Genomic DNA, 26,917 nt, shown 5'->3' on the forward strand with positions numbered 1-26,917 from the left:
TTATTGTGGCTCACCGACCAAGCACATCATACACAGCTACCCTCTTTAAGTCCACCTAACAAAGTTTGGAAGTCCCATTTAATGCCCTGCTGAAACCTGCGTCGCTAAGTGTGGATAACGATAATTTGAAAAGACTCGTGAAGAATCAGAAAAAGAATGGAAGTTTGAAAAGAGAGGCATTTTGATTTGAAGGGCATCCAGAGTAGGGAATAAAAATTAAAGACAAAATAGTTAAAAACAAAAAGTAAAAAAAGTCATGAGCACGGCTGCCGGAGCTGGAATCTAGCTTCTGTGGAGGCAAATAACAAATGCAGCGGCAGGGTTGAAAAACCAAATGGACTTGGAAGTTGAGAGAATGGGATGAAATCAAGTGACTGAAAGATGGGTGACAATAGAGAGGCTTTACTAGGGGCGGAAAACAAGTATTTTGAGAATTGCCCAGGATGTAAAGTGGAGCTGCTTAAGGAGACCAACCCCGGTATTCCTTTCAAGCATTTACTCTATGTCTGGGTCGTTGTTCTTGCTGCCGGTAAGCTTCTTCTATGTCTTTTTTGCAATGATATCGAGCCCTTGCTTGTTTTTATCCTCAAATGGGTTCATCTTTTTGCAGCTTTGCCAATCTCCTCTCTTTTTCCTTTCCTTTATTTCATGGTACGCTGTCGAAACAGAAATGTTAAACTCATGTAAGTAAATAACATTACAATTGCTATGCCTGAAGAGCTTTCCTCCGTAACGTGTAAGATTTCGTTTAACAACTATGAAGGTAGTACAATGTGAAATCCTTTAATTCTCAAAAATAATAAAAAGGAAACGGGTCATTCAATCTCATCACAGATCGTATAACCTGATAACACACTCTACTGAGCGCAAGTTATTCAACATAAAATGGTACACCCAAGAAAAAAGGTTCCTTCCCATCGATGTATTGCTTATTCTATGCCATCCTTTGTCAGTGTAATAGTTTGGACCTGCGATATTAATGCTTAGAGCAATGCTAAAGTTGGGCATAAACTTTTGCTCCAAGGTTCACTCTCCTGTTTGAATTTGACTGTGATCCCTATCTCCATGTGTCCTTTCAATATATGAATGAGTGTTCAGCACAAAATTGGAGGCAGAAGCAGTTGCTTTTTAAACTTGTTTGCCCCATTTATTTATGTGGGCTTTTGCATTATTGACTTATACAGATAAGGGACTTCAATATTGCAAAAAAGGAGGAAGATATTGGCTACTATGCTGGTTATGTAGGTAAGCAATTCTCTTAGTTTATCATCTACAAATATTAGTCCTCTAGTTTAAAAACATATTTAAGTCATTAACTCTTGTGCGTAATTCATTCCTTGAAGGATCTGCCTTTATGTTTGGAAGAGCTTTGACTTCTGTTTTTTGGGGAATGATTGCTGATCGATATGGTCGAAAGCCTGTAATTATGTTTGGCACGTTTTCAGTGTCAGTGCCAGTGCCAGATTTTTTTTTTCTAATTTCTGTTTTTTATGTACTCGTGTTTTCTTTTTTTCCATTCATGACTTCATGCTACTTTAAAATAAAATTTTGCATATCTATTTTAATTTTATTTTATCTCTCATACATCTTGATGTTTGTCTCAGGGTTATTTTCAACACTCTCTTCGGCCTTAGTACAAATTTTTGGGTTGCAGTTTCTACACGCTTTCTTCTTGGAAGTTTGTGTGGCATTCTTGGCCCCATGAGGGTATGTCTTTCATTAAGATTTTAAAATAGTTAATTGGCAAGTTCATTTGCTTTTCAAATTTTTGGATTATGGAGATTCAGTTCTTCTGATTATGGAAGAGGAAGAAATATTTATTGGTCCTTAAGACATATTTAGAGGGGAATGATTGCTTTTGTTGTTCTGGTGAGAATGTCAATTTAAGAAATGTGAACATGATTAAAAGAATTTGGTCTATGTCTAGTAAGGATACAATTTAGAGAAAGAAAGAGTTGCACAAAAAGGCAAGAAAAAACTAACTGATGCCCCTCCTTGTAAATGCTATAAAGGTCTGGAAAGAGTATAGAGAAAATCTATATGTTTGTATTTGCTCATAGCTTTCAGAGCGAGTGAGGCCACAACAAAGGGTAAGAAGTCCTAAGTTTGATTTTGATTTTTATTGTTTAAAAGATCGGCTTACACACAGACAAGAAGACATTTGATACATTTGTTTTTGTTGCATTTGATGCCTTGAATTAGGTTTGAGTGTTGGGCATGGATATGCTCTTTTGTTTTTTGCAAGATAACCTTTTTTATTTAAAGGGTCATATCCTCCTAACTATTGCAACTTTAAATGTCCAATATGTCTCTTGAAAGGGTACTTTAAGAAAAATGAGGCATCAAAGTAGCATAGATTGCATTTGTTGGTGCGTGTTTGACTCAAATAGCTAATCACAGCTTGATTATGTGTCAAGCTTGGCTCATTTAGCATACAAGCTCAAGCCAAGTGATCTAGTTGTTGCAGTCAAAAAAGAGAGAACATGAGAAAGAGGAATGAGAGAACAAGAGAACTTAATCGATTTAAGGACTATAGGCTTTCCATGTTGTCACTAGGTTTAGTGCCAATTGAGTGTAATCATGTGTTTAAGCTTTAACTATTAAAAAGGGGAAATGGTTCCAGATGTGATTCCTGCTGCAAATTGCTAACTCATTCAAATACACCAAAACTTGGAACGTAACCTCAAATTGCTAATTTATGCAAATTATGTTGGTTGCTTGGTGGCTTGTATGTGGAGGTTGTTAAGGGCTCCTCCTTGACCTTTTTCTCGAGTGCATGAGCACCAGCATACCCTTTAACCACATATGTCATTACCTTACTTGTCAAAGAATTACAATCATAGCTCTATAATTAATCATGAATTCTTAATGAGGAATCTGATAGTATCATCCTCTCAGCAGCATGACTCTACCTTTCAGTCTGTTAATGTTTTTAGAAAGTCACTTTTAGCAAGTTGGTCAAGTTAGTGAATTTCCATACAAAGCTCTACGTGTTTAGCCCATCTCCTTTCTTCCAAATTCCCATTCCCAAGCATCTACTTCCGAGTCCTATTTCCTGTCACCCACTTTCCCACTTGAATTCCACTTCCTATCTCTTCCACTTGTTATGGTAATCCACACTACAGATTCTGGTCTAGTTTTCTTCTTTATCATTTCTACAGTTCTACTTCTTCCAGGTCTCTTGTTTGTAACTCTAACTCATCCTACTTCCAAAGGACCCTTTATATGTTCTTAAATTTCTCCAACTGGAGTTGTTTGGGTTATAACCTTCCATAATCTTGAAGAGCCCCCTTCCCACCTATTTACTGCTTGATATACTTGCCAGGATAGTGTCAATAAAATGTATAACAAAAGAAAATGACAATTCTAGTTTATCAGTGGTCTAAATAGAAGTAAAACAAAATAACCAAATGTCACCACAAGATAGTTGCTTTGGTTGCCTTTGATAACATCTATAGCCCCATCATTCCTAAGTGCTTATTGATGCTGCTTTTGGAGTCATTGGGCTAAATTTATGCCAGATATCTTCTTCTTGTACTGTTCTTAAAAGAGTTGTTCCATGAAAAAACTTGATCTTGGATGGTTGAAAGTGGAGAGGGGCAACATCTGTGCTTGAAGTCCTTGATGTCTTTTTTTGAGATGAAAAGCCTCAGGTGTTGGTATTCTAGAAAATCAGTGTGTCAAAAAGGTATCATTCAAATGCAGAATGCCCCTATTTGTAGGAAAAAATAGTATTATCAAAATGGAGTATATGATTTAAAAATAACATAATCATCCAGAGTTGTGTTGAATGTGAAGTTGTCTTGTCTTGTCTATGAGCCCTTGACAACTTATTAAATATGACCAATGGGTCTTGCAGCATGTCTTTGTTATAGCTGAATGCAATTTTTTGACATGTTGGCTTTGCAAACCCCTAAAAGAGGCCACTTATTGCTCATAAAGCTAAAATAGAATAAAAAGTTTTGTGGAATACCTGAGACAGTTATGTTTGCTTGGTTGAAACTTTATCTGCAAGACCATTCAATGGGGAGAAATTTTGTTTATAGATTTTCGATAAGTCCTTTTTTCTTTGTTATGCTATGTGGTTAGTTGGCAATGCATACAATGAATATGTACCAAAAGAAAAAGTCCTGTATACTTCATGAAGTATTGTTCTCTTGCGCTTCTGTAATTTGAGATTATTTGTGTTAACATGAAATTCATTGTTGTGTCCAGGCATATGCTTCCGAAGTTTGCCGTAAGGAGTATCAAGCGTTGGGAATGTCCATTGTAAGAGATTTCTCCTTGCCTTGATTGCCTGAGTTCTCAAAATATACAAATGATGTTAAGAATATGCATTTTAGATTAGCACATCATGGGGCATTGGCTTAGTCATTGGTCCAGCTCTTGGAGGTTTTCTTGCGCAGGTATGTTTCTTTTCCAATGGATGAGTCCTCTCAGCAGTAAAGGATGGCACATTTTTACTGGTTTTGGAGTAGGGGAGTAATGAATAGACACCTTATGTGCAACAATAGAATTAAAACCACAATATATATCTGTTAAGCTGATGAGAAAAGTGAAAATTTTAGTAATGTAATTTGCACATTTGGTGCTTTATATATATACATTGGAGATGTTTCCCGCTTCAAATAATGAAGTTTATTCAAAGACCAAGCAGTGGTAAGTAAAAGCCCTGGGCATTTCTCTTGACCAACCTCTGAATGTCATGTTGCTAACTGGTGTAATATTCTTCTATCTGTTTCAGACCACATGAATAAAAAAAATCTTCCTTCGAAAATGTTTTTTTTTTTTAAATTTTTTTCTGGGTGTTTTTCTAATTCTACATAGAAGTAAGAGAATGTGGTTCTAATGCTTCCCATTGAGAATGCCTGTTTGACAACTTTTATAAAGCTGGTGAAGCATGGTATGGACGGTTGCTAGTGACTGCCTCTGACTGGGTGGGGAGTCATTAGCCGATCATTGTCTAATTATCTGTGACTATATTCATGTTGGAGCAATTTATGAGAATGATTTTGTTTTATGGAGAACATATAACTTTGAGCACAAATATGTCATATGGAAAGTCTTTAAGCATCCGACCTAATACCAATTGGCAATAGGTGGAGGGGCTCAACTTGAATATAAAGTCATAGGGAACCCAAGCCTAAATTGATGTGGAATTACACCACTCAACGAAAAAGATATTGAGACTGGGATTCTTTTTAATGATCTTAGGGAATTTTTGGATGGGAATGTGATTGTAGTCTCCTTGTTCAATTCTTGGGTTGTGGTGTTTAATGATTATGAATTCTTAATATTTGTCTTACTTTTCTTGATCCCAACTTATTAGTCATTTATACTTTGATAAATTAATATGGAAGCCTGCGGAGAAGTTCCCATATATATTTGCCAATGAATCCCTTTTTGGGAGGTAAGCAACACCTTTGTGAGTTATAATCTTGATATAATATTTTTGATTTCCAGTATCGCAACATTTTCTCATTCATAGTGAATGCTGAAACTCCAAATTTTGATTGTATTGCAGGTTCCCATACTTCTTACCATGCATTTTGATATCACTTTTCGCATTTGGTGTCTTTCTGATTTCCTGTTCACTTCCAGTATGTTACCATATCAAACTTTTAACTTACGACCATATTTCACTTATATATATTCCTTTGAATGTAGTTTTGAGTGCTATTTACGAAGCTGGTAGGTTATTTTATATTTCGGGTTTTTGTTTAATAACCAATATCTACTCTTTTGTCTTTAATTGAGTTATTGGAAAGATGTAGAAACCCATACACATAATCTGGACTAATGTAATTAATTTGATGTCCTCTAATGCTATATGAACCTTGCTTCTGAAAGTCATTAAATTGTAGTCCCTTTATACCCTAATACAGTCCACTTTGTTTTTTGCACATTGTTTTAGGCCGCAGCTATTAACTATTTTTCGACTCAAATTCTACTGTGTACTAAAGTCCCTAATTTTGAAAAGTCGCTTTATCTCAAATGTTAAAAAGCATAGATATTACATTCTGCTGTCCTTATGGGAAAGGGTAAAAGGGAAACATGTGTAGTTACTGCTATTTATAATTGATGTTGACAAGAATTAATGGTTTTGAAGCATTAAAAGGGGGTAACAAGGGCTGTAATTTTTGTTTAGAGTGATGTAGGTAATAAATCCTTGCTAGAATTTCAAGTACAAGAGAACCAGAGATTCAAGAGTGAGCAATATGGATCAAAACTCAGCCTAAGGGCTGGTTTTCTGGTTTTGTAAGCATGCGAATAGAATTTACTCTTCCTTTTTTTGAAAACGAAAAAAAAAAAAACTTGAGAACTATCTGCATATGTACAATTAAATTGTACTTGTTAGTAAATATCTATGAGAGCACTTTAAATTGCACAAACCCCTAATAAGTAAACTTTGTAGTCATTTTCCGCATTTTCTGATGTTTGGATGCTAAAACTTGGTATGCACAACAGAAAACTTCCAGCCAACACAAAAAAGGCCCCTTATTCTGGAAATTGTCTTCCTTTATTAAAGACATTGTCCCTTTTCTTCCACAACGCAGTCAATGGCCACTTTCTTCTTCAGAAACCTTCACAATAGACCCATTGCCACCACCCTTGCGACCCACCGCCTTCAACCTTTCCTGGAGCAACCATAATTTTTCCTTTCTTTAATCTTTCTTTCCACTTTTACAGATCTGCGTCTCTCTGCCTTTATCACTGATTAAGACAACCTTTTTCTCGCTTCCACTGACACCTCTGTCTCCCTTTCTTTCCCCTTCATTGCTAGTGACTGTGGCCACATTATCCCCTTCTCTCCTTCTCCACTTTGTGTGTGACCAGAGCTTCTTTCTTCTTTCCTTTCTTTTCCTTCTTCCTTAATGCTCTCAACAGCTTCTTCCCTTGGTCTCCTTCCTTTTCTTACTGACAAAATGCCTATAGTCTTTCCTTGTTCTTTTCTCCTCCCTCTCTCTCTTGGTCTCCGAAAGCACTTTTGAAGATGAAATGACCTAAATGTCCATTTAGATTTTGTTGAATGACAAAATTACTTCTTAATTATTGAGATACATTGAACTTATTAAAATTATAGTGACATATAGTAATTTAATATCTAGTTTGAAGCAATTTTAATTTTTTAGAAAATCTAAAAATCATTTTTTTTTGTAAATTTTAAATTAAACTTCAGATTAATTTATTTTTGGAACATCTTAACAATGATTTACTACAAGTACAAGAAAATGGTTCATCCTTTATAATTCAACATCATGCCCTTTTTGGACATTTTAACTTGCCTTAGTTGTTTTTTAGGCAATGCCGAACACTCAAACTTCTCAAACCACACTTTTTCACAGTAATTTCTCAGTCCATCTAGGAACTTTTACTCCTTGACAACACCTGCATTCGTCAAATTAGCAATGTTAGTCCCACAAGTATACTAATGGACTAGCACCATATTGAGCTTCTCTTTCTTAAGTGAGGGAACAGATGAAATAATATGTTCAAAAATATTGATGCAAAAGATTGAACTTCTGTATAAGCATCAATAATTGTAATTGAAATAACAAAACAAAATCCTTATAAGAATTAATACCTCCCTCTTAATCACTGATTAAGACAACCTTTTTCTCCCGTCAACTAACACCTCTTTCTCCCTTTCTTTGCCCCTTCATTGCTCGTGACCATTGCCACTTTCTCACTTCTCTCTGCAGTATCTTACTTGCTTGTTATCAAGCACTAAAACCATTTGACAATAGGTGAAGAGGCCCAAATTGAATATTTATCCCACAAGAAAGCCTGAGCTTATGCAATGTGGCGATTAGATCACTTAAACTTTCCTCTGCATGAACACTAAACAACCAAAACAAATGCACCCATCATACAGCCCACAAACATGATGCAATGAACAATTTTGGTTTTGATATCATTTCGAGCATCTAAATCAATTGGCAATGAATGGAATACCAACATAAATATTAGGCTACAATTAACCCTAAACTTAAACAAAGTAAGATAAAACCATTTTGATGATGTCTTCTATACTAATAAGCAACAACATAATACCTTGCATTCAGCAGAGGGTGGAATGTACAGAAGACCTCTTGGTACTAGTAATAACTGCCACAGAATAGAAGAATGGAAAAGAATTGATGATTCCTTTGTTATCTTCCTGTATAATATGGATTTTGAAATTTCTTCTTATGCTGCTTCCTTTATAATCGTTTGGTGTATAGATTCTGCATATAAGAGTTGCAGACAAATTAAGGAGTTTGACTTTGTTGCAGGAGACATTGCACATCCATGAGAGAAATGATAAAGAATGTGATAAATTAAACGATGCATTAGTGACCTCCACAGGTGAGCCTAATGCAAATGAAAAAGTACGAATTGTAGGAAGACATCCGACCTCTCAGCAGAACCTTTGGAAGAACTGGCCCTTAATGTCATCTATTATAGTATATTGTGTTTTCCAACTCCACGATATGGCCTATGCTGAGGTAACTTTCAATTTTTAAGGGCTTTTCTTTTCCTTTTCATCATGTATGTATTAGAGTTTTATGTTTAAAATGATAAATATTTTAATGCGTCTTATATATATTTTTTAAATCCATTATAACTTCTTTATTATACAATGCATAACAAATTTTCTTACTATCTCAACATGATTTTTCCATTTATTACACAATACACAATACATAACAAAGAAGGGAAAGGGGAAGAAAGTAGAGAAAAGTGAGAAAGCAAAGTGAAAGGGGAAGAATATGAAGAAATCTAGTCAAAAATAGAGGAAATTTGTAAAGGCAGGGTGACAACCAAGAGCAGGAAATCTCAATTATAAAATATTAGAATCCTGATAATCCAACATTGAAAACTTCTAGAAACTATAATAACATTGCTGCTTATAACCCTATCTTAATATAAAATACCAAAAGTAATTTAAATGCTAAAACTTGAATAACCGTTTTAGTGAACCAAACATGCACTAAGCCTTTTACCACTGCATGAGGTTGTTATATGGATCATTAGTGCTACTGTGCCTCATTGACTTAATCTCTTTTTTATATTTTCCATCCATGCCTTCTTTGGTCTCCCTTTCATTCTTATGTCATGGGTATTTTTCATCAAATTATATTTTCTCATGAGGGCATTTAAAGGTATCCTCTTTATGTGTCCAAACCACTTTAAATGTGCTTCTCTTGTTTTTCCTGTCACCTTTTCCCTCATGTGCACATTCCTAATCTTTTCTTTTCTTTTATGCTTACACTTTACCCTTGCTGTTTACATTTATACACTGCATATATACATTTTTAGTGCAGAAAAATGTGATAGGCTGAAGAGTAGTTCACCATGAAAGTATTTTAATTTTTAAACTTTTGCAACATTGGTCATTACAGTTCCAATTATCTTGAACCATACCATGAATGCGAAAGACTACCCATTATCTAGGTACCCTTCTAGGAAGATCTAAGTCAGGCTCCTGGAGATTGTGATTTTCTTTAAGATTTTCCAAGTGATTTTGATGATTACAAAACTCCATACATGTTTACTAAATTGTTTAATGAGTATTACAAGGTTAAATCTTTTTAAAAATAAGTTAGAATTTGGAGATGTTTTAAGAAGATTTGAAGCTTGAAAAATGAAGAAAATCAAAGTGCAGTGTGCCGAGTCAACTCACGATGAAATTCAAGCAGAAATGGAGATTGGGCTTTAAGAGTCCACTCACAACATATAGAAGTTGACTGATTTTTCCACAGCTCCGATATAGGTCAGAGTAGCCCCACAAGTTGGGAAAGTCGACTCACAGACTTGTGAAAGTCAACTCACTTTTGTAGAGAGCATCAAAGATGGGCAAAGTAGACTCGCAGCATGAGAAAGTGGACTCATGAGCTGAAAACAAGAGTCTATTTACAAATGTTTGAAATAAAAGTCAAGTCACCCTGCATCAGAGTTGACTCACACAGCTTGCAATTAAATAATTTTAAGATGTGAATGTTATTGTGTATTTTCCTTCTTAAGTGAATTCCCCTCAGTGGTTTTATGGTCAAAATACCCAGGAGGTCCCTTTACCCTTGTGTTTTGTTAAATTTAGTCCCTTTATTCCAATTTGAAGCAATGTAGTCCCTTGATTTTGAAAATTACTCTAATTTAGTTCCTCCTCCTAATGGCATCCAATTTAATTGTTAAATATGATGGCGTCAGTACTGGCATGGTGCTGACGTGGCACATTTTTGCTGACATAGCAGTGTGGAGTAGCGGCATGCTGACGTGGCACTACCATGTCACTTTCACATGCCATCTTTTTAAGTTCAGTTGCTGACATGGCATGTTACGAGGCTGCCACACGGCATGCCAAGAGACTAACATGTCTCTCTTTTCTTGTACAAAAGATGATGTACTCTTGTTAAGGTTCGAAGTCTGGACCTTTAGCAAGAACATTAAGCTCTTTACCATCATGCCTAAGTCCTTACTTTTACTAATTTTTTCTTTTTGTTTTTCTTCTCTCTTTTTCTTTCTTATTTTTTTCCTAAAACTACGCTGTTTTGGAGCCTTTTTACACTTTCAAAAACCCTAACTATAAAACTCTAATTATAGGAGAGAGTGAAAAAAAGAAGAGGTAGAAAGAGAGAAGGGAAGGAAAAAATGAGAAAAATATGCTTTTATAGCTTGGGATTTGGAGAGTGTAAGAAGGCTCCAAAATGACGCTGTTTTAGGAAAAAATATATAAAAATGAAAAAAACAAAAGTAAAAATTACTAAAAGTAAGGGTTTAGGCATGATAGTAAGGAGCTTAGTGTTCTTGCTAGAAGTCTTGGGTTCGAACCTTAGCAAGAGCATATCATATTTTAAAGAATAAGAGAGTGATGTGGCAGTGTCACGTCAGTATCTTGAGCCTTAATGTTGACGTGGCATTGCCATGTTAGCAACTCAAACTTAAAGGATGACGTGGCATTGCCATGTCAGCAAAAAAGATGCCACGTTAGCGCCACATCATCCTGTTTAATGGCTAAATTGGATGCTATTAGGAGGAGGGACTGAATTGGAGCAATTCCTAAAATTGAGGGACTAAATTGCTTCAAATTTGAGTAGAGGGACTAAATTGAACACATAAGTACAGGACCTCACAGGTGTTTTGACTGTGGTTACCTTCAAGGTCTATTTGAGCTATAAATCTTCTCTTTGTGACCTTTATAAAAGGAGAGTGACTCTTGTAAATGGTGAACTGGTAAGGTTGGGAAAACATTGGGCTTGTTTGAATGAAACACTTTAGGAAAGCTTTGCTAGAGCTTGTTAATCTAACTGGTGTATAGGTTAAGCTTGATTCTTGAAAGGCTTTACTGGATTAAATTAAAATCATTAACTTGGATGGTTTTGGTAGTGGATGAAGGTTCCTTGTATCGAACCAAACCACTATAAAGTGGCTGTGTTCTCTCTTTTTTGACTCTATAGATTATATTGTGCTTATTATTGACTTGCTTTCCTTATTTGAACTTAATATTTGAGGTTTTTCTGAAAAAAGTTCTGAAAGATTTATCAATGCAAATCAACCCCTCTTAAATTGGTCTTGTACCTGTGGAACATATTTTAACTTGGACATAAATTGCCATAGTTTTAAGTATGAAATTATTTTCTGTTACATCTGAGTCTTGTGTCCTGGTAGCTAATTATTTCTTTGTTTACATGTCTTGGTTTCAACTTTTCACTCAAGTATCATTCTGCAGATTTTCTCACTTTGGGCAGTCAGTCCTAGGAAGAATGGAGGATTGAGCTATTCCACTGCAGATGTTGGTGAAGTTCTTGCAATTTCAGGTGTGTAACATTGTGCCATTTGCATGTGAACTACAATAGATATAAACATCACTGAAATTAATCTTCAGCCTTTTATCTTTGTGTAGCAATTGAGAATGTCGATATTGTCTATCAGATATACCTTCTTTAAATATTAGCTTTCAAGACCCTAACCTTTCTCCATTGTTGAATGTTTTGGGTCTCATTTGACATGATGTTTACTTATTGGAGGGTTGTTTTAGTTTCAGCAGATAAAAGTTCTCTGAACACACAGCTGAAGGATGTGTTTAGCCAGAGAAAAGTAAATTGAATTTGCATCAGAAAATTCACTGGCATTCACCTTGGCACTTTAAAAATGAATTTGCTCATAAAATTTATCAAAATAAATCACAATCACTCTTTGTGCAGAATTCTTTGTAAATAAATTTTATTTCTTCCAATGCTCTCCTAGAAGGCCATTAATTTGTTACTGTCCCTTTTTATTTGAAGCAATTTTTACTATCCTCTGTTTAGGGTTCTTTTTGAGCTTTTCTTGCATTTCGATATTATCATGTCATGAATTAAGGGAATTACAGATGGTTTAGCCATATAGAAAATTTGTATTCAGGAAATAGCCAGTATTTGGGCTTTGGCAGATAAAAAACTTAACTAAATTCTGAGGACTTCTGCATAAACATAAAATGTAGATTACTTTACTGCAAAGAAGGTAAAAGAGGCGTCTGTTTTATGACATGAAATTTTCTTCAAGTAAAATGCATATCTGTACATATGTGGTAATCCACAAAAAAGTATAAATATATTTCTAAGCTCTGCATCAATAACTGTTTTCTTTTTCTTTTCTATCTTCATTTTGGTCCTATAACTGTCAGGCTGTGGACTGCTGCTCTTCCAGCTGTTTTTATACCCACTCATAGAGAAGACTTTAGGCCCAGTAATGATATCTCGCTTAGGAGCGGTATTTCCTTAATGCACCTTTTTGTTTTTTTTTTCTTTATGAATTATTTCATGAAATAATTTACTTGTTCCTTTGTAGGTCTTGACCATACCATTGCTGTTCACTTACCCATTTATAGCTATGCTAAAAGGCTTGAGCCTCATGTTCTTGATTTCCTCTGCATCTGTGCTAAAGAATGTGCTCTCTGTAAGTGCAAGCTCAAGTTCAGAATTTTAAATTCATATTTTTCGATTAAGTAAAATTTTAATTATTAAAGAAGCAGGGAAATACTGCTGCAGTTCATACAAAGCAAATATTCACCTACAGAGATAAAAAACCCACAAATTAATAAACTTTAATAATACTGGACCATCAGAAAGAAAATGAAACTTAAGTCCCTTGCTGCTGACATAAAGCAATATTAGCTGAAGTGGCTGCTAACTAGAAGTTGGTGCTGCATCTTAATATGTCCACATAAGTAAGTTGAGAGACTAGATTACTGACAGAATTAGGAGTTTTACTGCCATCCTTGCTCTTCAAATCATGTATGAATAGGCAGATCAAGTTAATTTAAGCACATAAATTGCAAAGGTCTTTCACTTCAAATATGATCGAACCCAACTGAAATCAAATCTGAGTCACCGACTGCTCTTTGGATTTGAAACCTTGGAAGAACTTCATACCATAATTCGTTGGAGAAAGAATAACAAAAAAACAAATGGTCTTTGCCTCTTTGGTTTCATTCTGAAGGTTGCAGAGAAGAGAAGCGTTATTTTGTAACACCAGTGCTGCAATCTGGGCAGAGTAGACAGTCTATCAAGAATTCATAACCAAGCAATCATAGAGTGCTTCGGAATGTGAAGATGGAAATGGATTAATTTATATTAGTCCACTCTAGCCTGCTTGTGCCTGATCTGCTCTCAAGTTTTTTTTGTATTAAATCTTTGTGAGCCAAGCCATAGGATAGAGTTTTCTAAATATTTGGAGATGAAACTCCCACGACAGGAACTTGAATCTTTAAGAATAATTTAGATCTTTGTGGCTGATACCTGTTCCCATCTTATTAATTTTAAATGCTTTTTATTTATTGAAAAAGAAATTCAGCAATGTTTACTATTTCTAGTTGACAGAACAGAATCTGGACTCTGGACTAGCTTAAGAGATGATTGACATTAGTTAGAGACAATATTTCTTCTCAAATAATTAAGCCACTCTTCTGATGCCTCTCGTGCTGAATTGTTTACCTGTCATAGGATATAGCTTTAGCCCATGGGCTTCCACGTTTTTATCCCTATGATCTCTATTCTACATGAAAATTTAAGCAACAGATTGAATTTAGATTATTGAAAAGTCTTATCTTTTTACGATAATGAATGTTGAGTGAATACTTTAGGTCAGATGAGTTTATCTGTTTTACAGTTTTATATTACCAAATAAGTGAGAGTTTTTCACACACACACACATAGAGAGAGGTGCCATCTCCAGTCAGCATGTTTGGTGATCTGCTTGCATCTTGTTTGTTTCTAATGTCTAAAGTCTTCATTGGATGATTTACAATTGTTTCACTGAAGAATTAGAAAGCAGTATAAAATTAGATGAGAGAAAGAAATTCTTGGTGGTGACTTTTATATATATTTGGTCTGAGCTTCTCTTCCTAGACATTTTCCAATACTACAAACATTTTGTGCAAGTAGGAGCTGGCGATATTCATATATAGACACAGACTTGTAAGTTCATAAATTCATGAGAAGGGGCAAAGGAAACTTGTGTCTATCTGTACTATTTGTACAAACCAATCTTTTTTCATTGTGCAAAATATTAATCATTTCTGCTTAGTTGTCAAAAAGGGACTAAAAAGAAAACGGGGAAAGTGCGTATCTGCCTGTGTTTCTCCTTCTACATTTGATGTATCATTTTCTATAATGTAATCAGGTATCAATCACTACAGGCTTGTTCCTTCTGCAAAACAGAGCTGTGGTAATTTTGTTTCCTTCTTCATACATGTGTATGCTGATGATTTCCATGTTCTGTAGTTTCTAGTCATTTTCTAAGTAACCCTAAACCCTAAACTCTAAATGTTTTTCTTAACCCTGATATCAGACTCAAAAGCAAAGAGGAGCTGCAAATGGAATTTCTATGTCTGCTATGTCCATATTCAAAGCTGTTGGTCCAGCTGCTGGTGGTTCACTGTAAGTTTCCATATTTAATTTGGTGCTGCACTATAACTCAGCTAATTTGAGATGCAGCAACATGTACATTATGGATGAGTTTGGTAGACGAGATGATGGAAGGATAAGATGAGATAAGGAAGTAGATGGGCTTAGATGATATCATCCTATCCTATGTTTTCTGTTTGCAAAGAAAAAAATAGGATAGGATTTTTATCCTTTCCCATGTTATATATATGCAAGATTTAAGAGTTAGATGGGATGATTATTTCTGACACCATTGTATAGTAAATACAATTTTTAAAGAAAAATGTTTTAGGGGTAAATTAGAAACATAAAAATGAGAATAACCGACCTCCTATTTAGAGCTGGCAAAGCTGACTTGAAGCCGAACTTGAGCTCAACCCAATTCAAATCTAATCTAACAATATATAAAAGTTGAGTCCAGAGAACTCAAAAAATATCTTATTTGTCGTTTTCTAGGGTTATTTTAGGCTTTTTCTTTTTTCTTTTGTTGTCCTTTTTGGATTCTTGGAGAGAGAGAGGGAGGGGAAGGGGTTGGGAGCTGCAGAGCAACAACGGGGAGGGAGGGCTGGTTATAGAGAATAGTTGGGATTGGAAAATGTCGTAGTAGAGAGAGCAAGGGGGTGAGAGGAGAGAGAAAATTGGAGAGAATCGGGAGGAGAGGAAGAAGAAAGGAGAGGGAAAGGGAAATTGTTGGAGAGGATCAATATGGATATAAAGCCACAACAAACCCTAAAAGTCCATCTGCGGTATGACACCGCCTAACATTCCCCCTCATATGTTGACCCACTACAACATTATTAAATGGGCTCATCACATGGAGTACAAAATAAGGCAACAAAAAGAACTTAGGCTTTAATATCGTTTTGAAGCATCCAGTGTAAAGATGCTTGATTTGAATATAAGGCCACAACAAGCCTTGAGGAAAATTGGGGATATAGCACCACTTGAAAGTTGGATGAGAAACCGCTTATATAAGAGCATAACAAGCCCTGAAGAAAATTGGGGATATAGCACCACTTAAAATCTGGAGGAGAATTAATTTTTAAGGAGATGCTTCTATAATATGCACACTTAGAGTTCATTTATGGAGAAACTCTTAGCACATATTTATCTTGATTCCAATCCTAAAGATTTGAAGTTGCTTTATTTTCTTGGGGTTCACATGTCATTCCATTTTCTTATTGCAGCATGTGCATCAAGGATCTACTAAACGGGGAATAGATAATGGATTATAAGACATAATTACTATTTGCAGTGAACTCTTATTCTTCTTGTCCTTGTTGGACAACCAATCCATAACCACAATCCTTTTCATGTGTACCAACACCCATTGTGAATTATTTGTTGATTAGAGTGCAATCTAATCCTTTTTGTAGCCTTATATAACCATCATCATCTAGTCATCTTTGTGCTATCCATCATCATTTGGTCATCTTTCTGCTATGCTGATATTAATTGACATCACAATTAAGTTTTTTGTTGCTTTCCTATACCCCATTGATTCTTTAGCAGCTGAACTAATTGTGATAATAGTTTTTTGTCTTGACAGTGTTATTCGTACAATAATTAATTTCAAATATTTATACATTGTTCATAATTAAATTGATCTGATATACTGCCTTGTTAGAACTAGTCTAGCAATGTTCAAATTTAGTAATTAGTATTACTTATTTTGCAGCTTTTCTTGGGCACAGAATCGACAGAATGCTTTCTTTCTTCCAGGTAAAAGAATTCTACATTGCTGGTTAAAGCCTAGTATCATAATAGCATGCTGTAGGAGTACACACTACCCTAGATCAATAGGGTAGTTTTTCCTATCAACAATTTGCATGTTGGTCCATTATTAGTATGCTCTTAAAGTTGTAGATACCACTTGGGAATAGGCTCTTAAAGTTGAAAATTTTGGATAATTTTCATGGAAGCTATTTTGAAATTGCTTCGTCTAATTTGAATATAATAGGAATTAATTGCTGATGTTTTAAAGAATGAGTAACATTTGTTTTTTGCCAATTCTTTAGGCTCCATTTGGTATTTTTGTTTTTGCTACTTGCTATATCATTTTTCTCCCCTTAAACTGAAGCAAATAAATAGGTTGAGGGTTTCGCCTAATCCAAGGGCAATTCAAATTCTGAATACCGTCTGATCAATGCTGGCTTCATGAACTTACACGGATTTGCTTCCTGATCTATTCTTGATTCCTTCTTGATCTTTCTCTTCAATAGAGTAGCTGCTAGCACTCATCTACCACTACCTTTTGGGCACATGCTAAAGTAGTAATATCCAATCTCCCTCTTCATGACTTAGTTTTAAGTCGCAAAGGGTACAGTAGATGCATGATTTTGTCATCATATAATCTTATCATTACTTTGCAATTTCTATGGATTAATTCTTACATCTTTGGTCTAATGTTTATTCACATGCAAAGGGTATAGGCGTTACTCTAGGATATATGGCAGGATTCTAAAGTTAAACCCAATAACTTAGGATGTTTATTTGAATTTTGGATTTCTCATTCCTATAATATGTTTAATACATATATATACATATGACATTAGTGTTAATGGAAAGTGTGTTTAATAATTAAAAAAAAAAATGTATTGACATTGGTTTGAGGATGACATGGCACCCTACTTTAAGGGGTGTAACGTTACCCCTTCTTTCTTATTCAAGGGCAGCATACACCCTTTTAAAAGGGGTACAATGCTGCCCCCTTCAAGGGGTCCCAATGCGACCCTTTTTCAAGAGGGTGCAAGACACTAAACCATCTTCATGAGGGTGCCGTGCCACTCCCACTCACAATTGTAAAAGGTGTAATTTTCATATTTCCAAATGTATAAGGTTGGCCTTGAACTTTCTTCTAACACTTTTTTAAGCTATATAAAATAAATAAATACATGAATACTACTTGTAGTAAAAATAAAAGTAAAAAAAAAATCTCTAACTGCTAAAGGAGCCACATTATATATGGAGGATGCTACCACCTTCCTAATTCTAAAAGGTAGCTTCACACCATTCTGAAGGGGTGAAACGCTACCCCTTCCCCTGTAAGTAGTGATACGTGTTATATTACTCCTACTCCCACGTGGAAAAGGAGCCGCAAATCCTTTTATTTAAAAGATGGAATCTTTACCCTTTTGAAAGTAGCATCACACCTTCCAAGGGTAAGCATTACACACCCCCATCCCCTCCCTTTTCCCCTTTAAGAGATGCAGTAGTATTTTCGCAATAAGGCACCATACATCCGCAGTTAATTTACAAGTTGGCATCACAGCATATTTTTTAAAATCATTGAAACCAAAATAAAAATATCTTTAAAACTATTTTTTTTTTTTAAAAAATAGTTTGTGTATCCCTAATTCTTTTAATCTTACTTGTCACAGCATTTTTTCTTAAAAAAAAAAATGCCTGCTGAAAATTTACTTTTCGTTCCAAACAAGATGCATGAAGGTCTCATTACTAACTTCACAAACAAAACTCATGCATTATAAGATTACAAGTACAGTGATGAAAGATGGTAACTTGATGTCATCCAATTATTTATTTTCATACTTCTCATTATGTTATCCACTTATTTATTTGCAAGTGCATAGATGTATATAATTATACTTGAATGCTTCACATAAAATTTTTAATATGTTCCACTATGATTCTTTTTTATGCATGTGAACCCCTTTGAAAGAGATTTCCTTGTAGGGGCCAAAATATAGATGCATGCTTTTGTCATCATATAGTATTATTGGTATTTTGCATTTTTTGTGAATTAATTCTTATATCTTTGGTCTAATATTTATTCACCATGCAACATATATGGGTTTAACTCTAGGATATATGACAGGATTCTAAAGTTAACTCCCATAACTTCGGATGTTTATGAGAGTTTTAGCTTGGTGGGCCTAGATTGGAGGCTCTCTAAGAAATACTTTTTTTTTTTACCTCTCTTAAAGAGCTAGGTACTTCCCATGTGATATCCTTGGTGTAGGATATCTTGACCTTTGGATTTCCTCCTATTTTCTTATTGTAAACTATCATGTCATTAAATCACGAAAGTTGTCGACCATCATAAATAGTCTTTGTAACATCCGATATCCTCGTATGGAAGTTGATAAGACCTTATCGATAAGACGAATGGTCAATTGACATAAATTTAAGTGCCAAAGAGCGATAGTGGGTGAAAAAAATATTTTAGAATAAAAAAATATTTTATTAATAAAATAATATTAAAATATTAATATTTTATCTATTATTGAAATTAGTCATGAAGGAGGACTATATGACTAGTTTAAGTGGGGGAGAAGAAGTCAGGAAGAATTTTGAAGAAAAATGGAATGAGGCTCACGTGCCTTTATTAAATAAAGGAGAAACGGGTAAGTATATATTTAAATATTATGGTGACACCTTGGTGAAGTGTAAATTTTATATCTTATTTGTACAAATGTAAAGGAAGAAAAACAGAAGGAAATTGGAATTAAATAAATGTTGGAAGGATCAAATTGTAAAGGATGAAAAGTTTGGAAGGGCACATGATAAATAATGAAAGTTTGAGGACTTATGTGCAATTTCAATATTTGAAGTTAAATGAAAATTAACTAACTAAGGAAAGTTAGATTATGTGGCATAATGAGATGTGCATGTGAATTTACTATTATATGCAAATTATAGCATGCAAAAAGGAGAAGTTAGTAGGAAACATGTGAGATCTTCACCATGTGAAGTAAAAAGAAGAATAAGACTAAGTTTATTTGTATGTAATGAGATTGGTGCATTAAGTGGTCAAATGAGGAAAGAAAGATGTGGGAAGCATGTGACTTGAATATATTAATGAATGATCAAATAAAATATAAAGTGAAGCTTGTGCATGAAATATGATTGTAGGAATAAGGTGGTGCATGAAAGGAAATATATGTGAAATGAAATGCAAATGAAATAAATCAAAAAGATTACCATGTGAATCAATGCATGGGCAAGGTAATGTAATCAAAGGATAAAGGAATGGATAAAGAAACCTTGCATACACAAGCTACCAATGGAAAATGACGTTAATAATAAAGTGAGGAATTGAATGGCATAACATGTAAAGATAAATGAAAAAAGTTACCAAGCCTTGGGTAATCCGTTAATGAAAGAAAAAGAAAGTAAAAGAAGACTTTCACAAGGCCATTTCAAGTTCATTCTTAGTTATATATACCCACACCAAAGAAATAGCAAACAAGTGACTTTGCCTTTAGAGGTCCGCACCTTTGAGAGAAAAGAAAAAGAATTGGCCTTGAAAGCAAAAAGAGGGAAGGAAGGAGAAACAAGAAAAGAGAAAAGAGGAAGAAGAAAAAAGCTTGGACGAGGCTCGATTTTAGGGAAGATTGGAGAAAAATCGAAAAGTTTTCTCTTGCATGCCATTGTTGGAGCTTTAAGAAGGCATATGAGGTTCGGCCTAGTGATTTTAAGCTAAGGAAGTTAAGATTTAACATTTTGTTTGAATGCATGCCTTGTGAATCGATTATAATGTGGGATTTTGTTTGTGGTAACAAGAATATTCAAGGATTCAAAAACCGGATGCATGCATGTATGTGGATCTTGGAATGCATGGTGCTTTTGAGCTAGATAAGTAATAGGTAAGTGTTTTAATCTCAAAATCACAAGTAAAAAGAAAAAATGAGATGTGTATTAATAGCTTATGCTTGTGGCAACAATGGTGATCGAAAATTTGAGAAAATTGTGAACTATATGGGGAATTCAAGCTAAAACTGAAATGTGAGCATGCAATGTGAGTACATTATGTTGCGTGGGCTATGGTTGGTTGCAAGTATATGGATTGCATACCGAACCAGATAGAATTTTAGATTTATCTTTAAAGTAGTTTGTATACCAAGCTCAAATATAGAGCTCCATATGGGGTTTAGACCAGAATTAATATTTCTAAGTCATTTGGCCTTAAGCTACCAAGTCCACAACTAATCCTTTAATTCATTGGCTTCATGCTAAGCATAGCAAAATTTAAGCTCATCCTTAGAGAAAATTTGTTTACTAGCTTTTTACTTTGTGATCACACATCAATTATAACAATCATTGATGTTCACCCTTGGGCTAACTCATGTACTTATAAGTATAAACCAAAATGGGTCAAATCGAATCTTGGGAATTCACAGCCATTTAATTGAAATCAAAACCAGCTCCAATGTCATCCAATTTCTTCCCATTGACAATCATGGGCTCAAGTTATAGCTTCATCAAATGAATAAGTTATTATGGACCTATTAGTCTTGTTCCACCTTCTTCTGTCCTTGGTTAGAGGGATATGTAATTACATTAACCATTCATTAGGAGCATTTCACTTTAAGATCTTTTCAACAATGGCTCATGTCTCGAGTAGCATCTCAAACCCAGACAATGACACTATTTATGACTTTTATATGATATTAGTAAAAAGATAGGTTACTAGGAACAGGAGTTTATATAGCCTCTTGTTTATAACTTGTGTTGTGGTCACAAACCATAAACAAGACTCTACACTAACTCTAACAACTCTGCTGACTGACACAAGAATTCTTAAGACTTGACTAAACCTAGCTTTGATGCCAAGGCTGTAACGACCTTCTCCCTAATCGTTATCGGCGTTCGAGACTTGCGAGTGAACCAACCAAATCCAGAACAAGCCTTAATTGAGATTTTAGATAATTAAATCGAATGTTCTAATGCATAAATAAATCGACTTACAATATTAATACCATCGTTTATTTAAACCAAATAAACAATTATAATTATGGTGTAGCAACCATATACAATATCCACGTTTAACCAACTTCAAGATGGTTTCAACATCACACACAACCTCAAAGTTTTAGCAACTACATTTTCGATAGCTAATAATTTTGATAAGTCTTAACTATTTTACACAACCTGACCCTTATGTAGCGGAGCGGCTCGAAGTGGAAGTCTAAAAGATGCCATTACCTACGTCGCAGCGAATCAAAATGCTGAGGCTATACATTTGAGCTGATCACTTATTTGCAAAATGAAGATAAGGGGGTGAGTCTCACAAACTTAGTGATCATTGAATCCGTGAGCAGGGCGTAGATGAGAAATAAGCTAGAGTCAAAAAATTTGAATATTAAAACATAAAAGCATATATAAACAATTTAACTCAAAAGGAAGTTTTGTGCCTTACATGAAAACCAAGAATTTTAATGCAACATAATCCTTTAACAATAAATGTGTCAAAATCAATGTAACTGAAAGATTTCCACCCTTGAAATTATTTGACAACTATGCTCAAATCAATCCAACATAAATACGCATGCTCCCGTGAAGTCAAGCATTATCAAAGCTTATACACAAATTCGCAAATCACCTCATCTTCGAGGAGTTAAATACAAAGTCATAGTATAAATAGGGGAGTTGCGAAAAACTTATAATTCTCACCATACGAAAGAATACATGTTTGAAAACCCAAAAAGATACCACTCTCGAGTAAGTAATCATACCAATCAACTCATGGACCTTTTTCCACGTAAGAACATCTTGGAGGTCCTCTTCTACCAGATTCCCACAACCATGACAATTTCGACGATGTTGGCCGACATAAAAAAATTCAGATGGTCACAACCACGCATAACAACTTGTGGCCTAACCACGTATATACATCACAGACCGTGGTCCCAGCCACGTCTAACAGCCCGTCGACGATCCAAAGGTTCTCTAGCTAAAGCTCACTTGTGCACAAGGGTCACACTATCACGATGTGACATTCGACTTACTCTCGAATCTCCCGGTTTGACAAAACGATTTAAAAGCAAATTGGGTTCTCAAAAGCTCATTTTAAAACTATTTCCATAATATCAATCATGGTAACATGATAAACTCGTTTGTAAGACTTTATAATGTAAAATCTTTGCATGCAGTTTAAATATCAAATCAACATGGTGAATATGTAATTTATTCATGAATGCATGTCACACAAACAATAAGGTACATTTTGACATAAACCGTGTTAAAAAGCTTGTTTCTCGATTTCTAAAGCCCTATACATAGGTAGTTAATATATACATATATACAAAACCTTTCTCAAAGCATGGCATTCACAAGCCTAACATTCTACCAACTCATGTTGTCTACAAATTGCATTTAAAGTAAACTGGCACGTTTATTGATCTTATATCGATATGTAGTTATGGAAATTTTGAAACAGACACCCTTTACTCACCTTACAATAGCAAGACACTACGTCGCTATCGATTCAGGTGCGTATCTAGCTAATTCTACTTGTCGGTCACCGCCACGGCAAACTTTCCTCACACACTTCTTAGCAACCATTCAAACTCAATATACTTAATTATTCACATGTACGGTAGCACTTCAATCAATGAATCATTAACCCAATTTCATATTTTTCATCAACATTATTCACAATCATTTAACATGCAATCCACATACTTCCAATCGACCATAGCGCACACAACATAATGTACTCACATTGCATGCCCACCTTTCGGTTTTAGCTTGAATTCCACATATAGTTCACAATTTCCTCATATCTTCGGTTACCATTACTGCCACAAGCATAAGTTATTAATACACATCTCATTTTTCCTTTCTACTTGTGATTTCGAGATTAAAACACTTACACATTATTTTTCTAGCTCAAAATCATCATGCATTTCAAGATCCACCTATATGCATGCATCCGATTCTTGAATCTTTGAAGATTCTTACTACTACAAACAAAATCTCACATTATAATCGGTTTACAAGGCATGCATTCAAACAAAATGATAACTCTTACCTTCTTTAGCTTTAAATCAGTAGGCCGAACCTCCCATGCCTTCTTAAAGCTCTAATAATGGCATGCAAGAGAAAACCTTTCAGTTTTTCTCCAATCTTCCCCAAAACCAAGCCTTTCTCCTTTCTCTTTTCTTTTTTCTCATTCCTTTCCTCTTTTTGTTTTCAAGGTCGATTTTTTTTCTTTTCTCTCAAAGGTACGAACCTCTCAAGGCAGAGTCACTTGTTTGCTATTTCTTTGGTGTGAGCGGATATAACAAGGAATGAACTTGAAATGGCCTTGTGATAGTCTTCTTTTCTTTTCCTTTTCTTTCATGGGTGGATTGCCTAAAGCTTGGTAACTTTTGACATTTTTCTTTACATGTCATGCCATTCAATTCCTCACTTTGTTATTAACGTCACTTTCCATTGATGGCTTGTGCATGTAAGGTTTTCTTGTCCATTCCTTTATTCTTTGGTTAAATTACCTTGCCCATGCATTGATTCACATGGTTTTCTTTTTTGTTTATTTCATTTGCATTTCATTTCACATGCATTTCCTTTCATGCACCACTTTTTTCCTCCAATCACATTCCATGCTCAAGCTTCACTTTATATTTTATTTAATCATTCATTAATCTATTCAAGTCACATGCTTTTCACATCTTTCTTTCCTCATTTGGCCACCTAATGCGCCAATCTTATTACATGCAAATAAACTTGGTCTTATGCTTTTTTTTACTTCACATGATGGGGGTCTCATATGTTTCCCACTAACTCCTTTTTGCATTCTATAATTTGCATGTAATAGTAAATTCATATGCACATCTCATTATGCCACATAATTTAACTTTCCTTGGTTATTTAATTTTCATTTAACTTTAAATATTAAAATTGCACATAAGTCTTCAAATTTTTTCTTATTTACCATGTACCCCTCCAAACGCTTCATCATTTATAATTTGGTCATTCCAATATTTATTTAATTTCAATTTTCTTCTATTTTTTTTCCTTTACACTTGTACAAATAAGATATAAAATTTGCACTTCACCAAGGTGTCATCATAATATTTAAATATATACTTACCCGCTTTTTCTTTATTTAATAAAGGCACACGGGCCCCACTCACTCCATTTTTCTTCAAAATTCTTCTTTATTTCTTCTACTCTACTTAGACTAGTCATATAGTCCTCTTTCATGATTAATTTCAACAATTGATAAAATATTAATATTTTAATATTATCTTATTAATAAAATATTATTTTACTTCAAAATATTCTTTTTACCCGTTATCGCTTTTTGGCACTTAAATTTATGTCAATTGAGCTTTCGTCTTATCGATAAGGTTTTATTAGATTCTATACGAAGGTACGAGGTGTTACAGTCTTTCCCTATATTAGCAAGGGACCTTTTTAGAGAAGTGAACATCTACTCTATTCAAAGCTTTTCTCTCCAGCCTTATTTTGCATGCTTCCCAATAATGCATTCCCTATCAAGGAGCATCCTTTTCCTCACCACTACCTAGCCTTGCCCTACCCACTTTTCCATCACCTGCCACCAGTACCTATTCTCTTTACGACTGACCATTCTTTTTCTCTACCTATTCTCTCTTTACGCATCCATAATACAGTGTGTTGCTTCCTCACCTACTTATCTTTACAGATAGAACTCTCCATATCTACAAATGTAGATATTAGATCTAGTAGGCTTGCACAAGGATGAAGCAAGGATCCATTCAGCCACTCCCTCGATAATGGTTGAACTTGCACTTAGAGTAGGACACATCTATGATATGTGTGCAACTCCTACTAAGGGCATGCCATATACTTTCTTGATACAAATCTTGGCTTAAACTTGCTAAAATGCCTAACTTGAGAATCTTGAAACTGTTGCTTCATGACAACTTTTCATGAAACACATACCATTATAAAGGCTTTCAGGAGATGTGGAAAGTCTCCACATTCGAACAATATTAGCCTCATATTGGTCACTTAGCAATGGGGCAGTCAAATATAAGCGTCATGTTTAAGCTAACATGATTACTTGCACCTCATTGCTGCAGTAAATTGATATAAAATGTCTCATCCTGCATGCCTCAAAGTATCATAGCTATCATCATGTGAGAGGAAAGTAGATGTACTGTGTAAGATGAAAGCTGATGTAGTAGCTTGTAGAAGTAAATCCATAGACATGTTAAGTGATAGAAAAGAAAGCAGAGAATCTGTCTTCTACTGTTGGGAACGCAATGCATATTACATTCGATACATAAGTAGGTACATGTTAGAGTTTGCTAAAATCTATGATTGATCGGTCCATACCTGTCAGAAATTCAGGTCCAATTGAGAGAGCTTAATATGAGTTAACTTTCTGCCTTATGTGGAAACTTTAGGTAAATTTAAATGCAATACAGCATAGAATTAAAATTTGTTGTACTATGTGATCAGTCTTAGGTGAAAGCATTTGATTAGTCAAAGGGGAGGGAGTTTTGAGCAAAGTAGTGTGCTATTTACCATAGTGTTTATATCTGATTTTCCTTGTTCCATCTCTCTCTCTCTCTCTTAAATCTTTTAACTAGATTGACAAAGTTGCTACTTGAAACAGCTTTGATACAAGGTTTTGTTGATATGCAGGTGATCAAATGGTTTTCTTCGCCTTAAACATGATTGAAGTGATTGGACTGCTCATGACCTTTAAGCCTTTCCTAATACCACCTGACGACACTGTTTTGTAGTAGTTTTATTTTGTTTTGACTTCCATAAAATTATCTTCGTCAGTAGCCAGCTCCTCTTTGAATGCAACAATATAAACAAATAGACTTGTGCTTGGCTATGGAAGGCGTTGCTTTGGACTTCTAACAGCATTTGCTTTCTCATGGTCGAGTGTCACCCATGGAAAACTATTTGGTGTGTTATTTATTTATTTATTTTCTTCTAGTGGTTAGTTGAAATGTCTTATAGTGGATAGAGCATTTTCCTTTTTTGTGGATATGTAGTGAAGTCCTTTGCTTGATGCATGGATAGTCTCAAATGATGCCATGCGTGCAAATATTTATTAACAACTCAAATTTCGAAATTAAATTATAAATATTTTCTATCATTTTTGTGCAAACAGATTGAATTTCTCAATTTTTACAATTTAATAGCTATAATTTCAAATTTGAAATTGGTAAAAATTTCTAATTATTTATCCAAAATGAATACATAATGGAAATTTATCATTAAGGATGCAAACATAAAAAAAAATGTTGCCACCCCTAAGGAGA

At 34.7% G+C, this 26,917-nt stretch overlaps 1 protein-coding gene across 4 annotated transcripts; it reads left to right on the forward strand.

The window, feature by feature from the left end:
• LOC18598545 (protein ZINC INDUCED FACILITATOR-LIKE 1) lies at positions 10-26,751 on the forward strand. Of its 4 annotated transcripts, XM_018121581.1 has the most exons (17): positions 10-529; positions 611-651; positions 1,185-1,245; positions 1,344-1,446; positions 1,605-1,707; positions 4,216-4,269; positions 4,344-4,406; positions 5,361-5,410; positions 5,525-5,600; positions 8,277-8,489; positions 11,711-11,798; positions 12,647-12,732; positions 12,811-12,918; positions 14,644-14,688; positions 14,812-14,900; positions 16,585-16,628; positions 26,286-26,751. In XM_018121581.1, the coding sequence occupies exons 1-17, from the start codon at positions 382-384 to the stop codon at positions 26,384-26,386; spliced, it is 1,473 nt and encodes a 490-aa protein (XP_017977070.1). In that variant the 5' UTR covers positions 10-381; the 3' UTR covers positions 26,387-26,751. The 4 variants fall into 4 exon arrangements, with proteins under 4 accessions (XP_017977070.1, XP_017977073.1, XP_017977072.1 ...); XM_018121584.1 differs by lacking the exon at positions 1,344-1,446 and having other exon boundaries at positions 611-683; XM_018121583.1 differs by lacking the exon at positions 611-651 and having other exon boundaries at positions 72-529.

The sequence above is a fragment of the Theobroma cacao genome, chromosome 5 (assembly GCF_000208745.1).
Source record: "Theobroma cacao cultivar B97-61/B2 chromosome 5, Criollo_cocoa_genome_V2, whole genome shotgun sequence".
Taxonomy (NCBI): domain Eukaryota; kingdom Viridiplantae; phylum Streptophyta; class Magnoliopsida; order Malvales; family Malvaceae; genus Theobroma; species Theobroma cacao.

Coding starts and splice junctions, on each gene's coding strand:
- LOC18598545 (XM_018121581.1), top strand. CDS start 382: ATGGGTGACAATAGAGAGGCTTTACTAGGGGCGGAAAACAAGTATTTT. Junction 8,490..11,710: donor ACGATATGGCCTATGCTGAG/GTAACTTTCAAT, acceptor ATCATTCTGCAG/ATTTTCTCACTTTGGGCAGT. Junction 12,733..12,810: donor TGATATCTCGCTTAGGAGCG/GTATTTCCTTAA, acceptor GTTCCTTTGTAG/GTCTTGACCATACCATTGCT.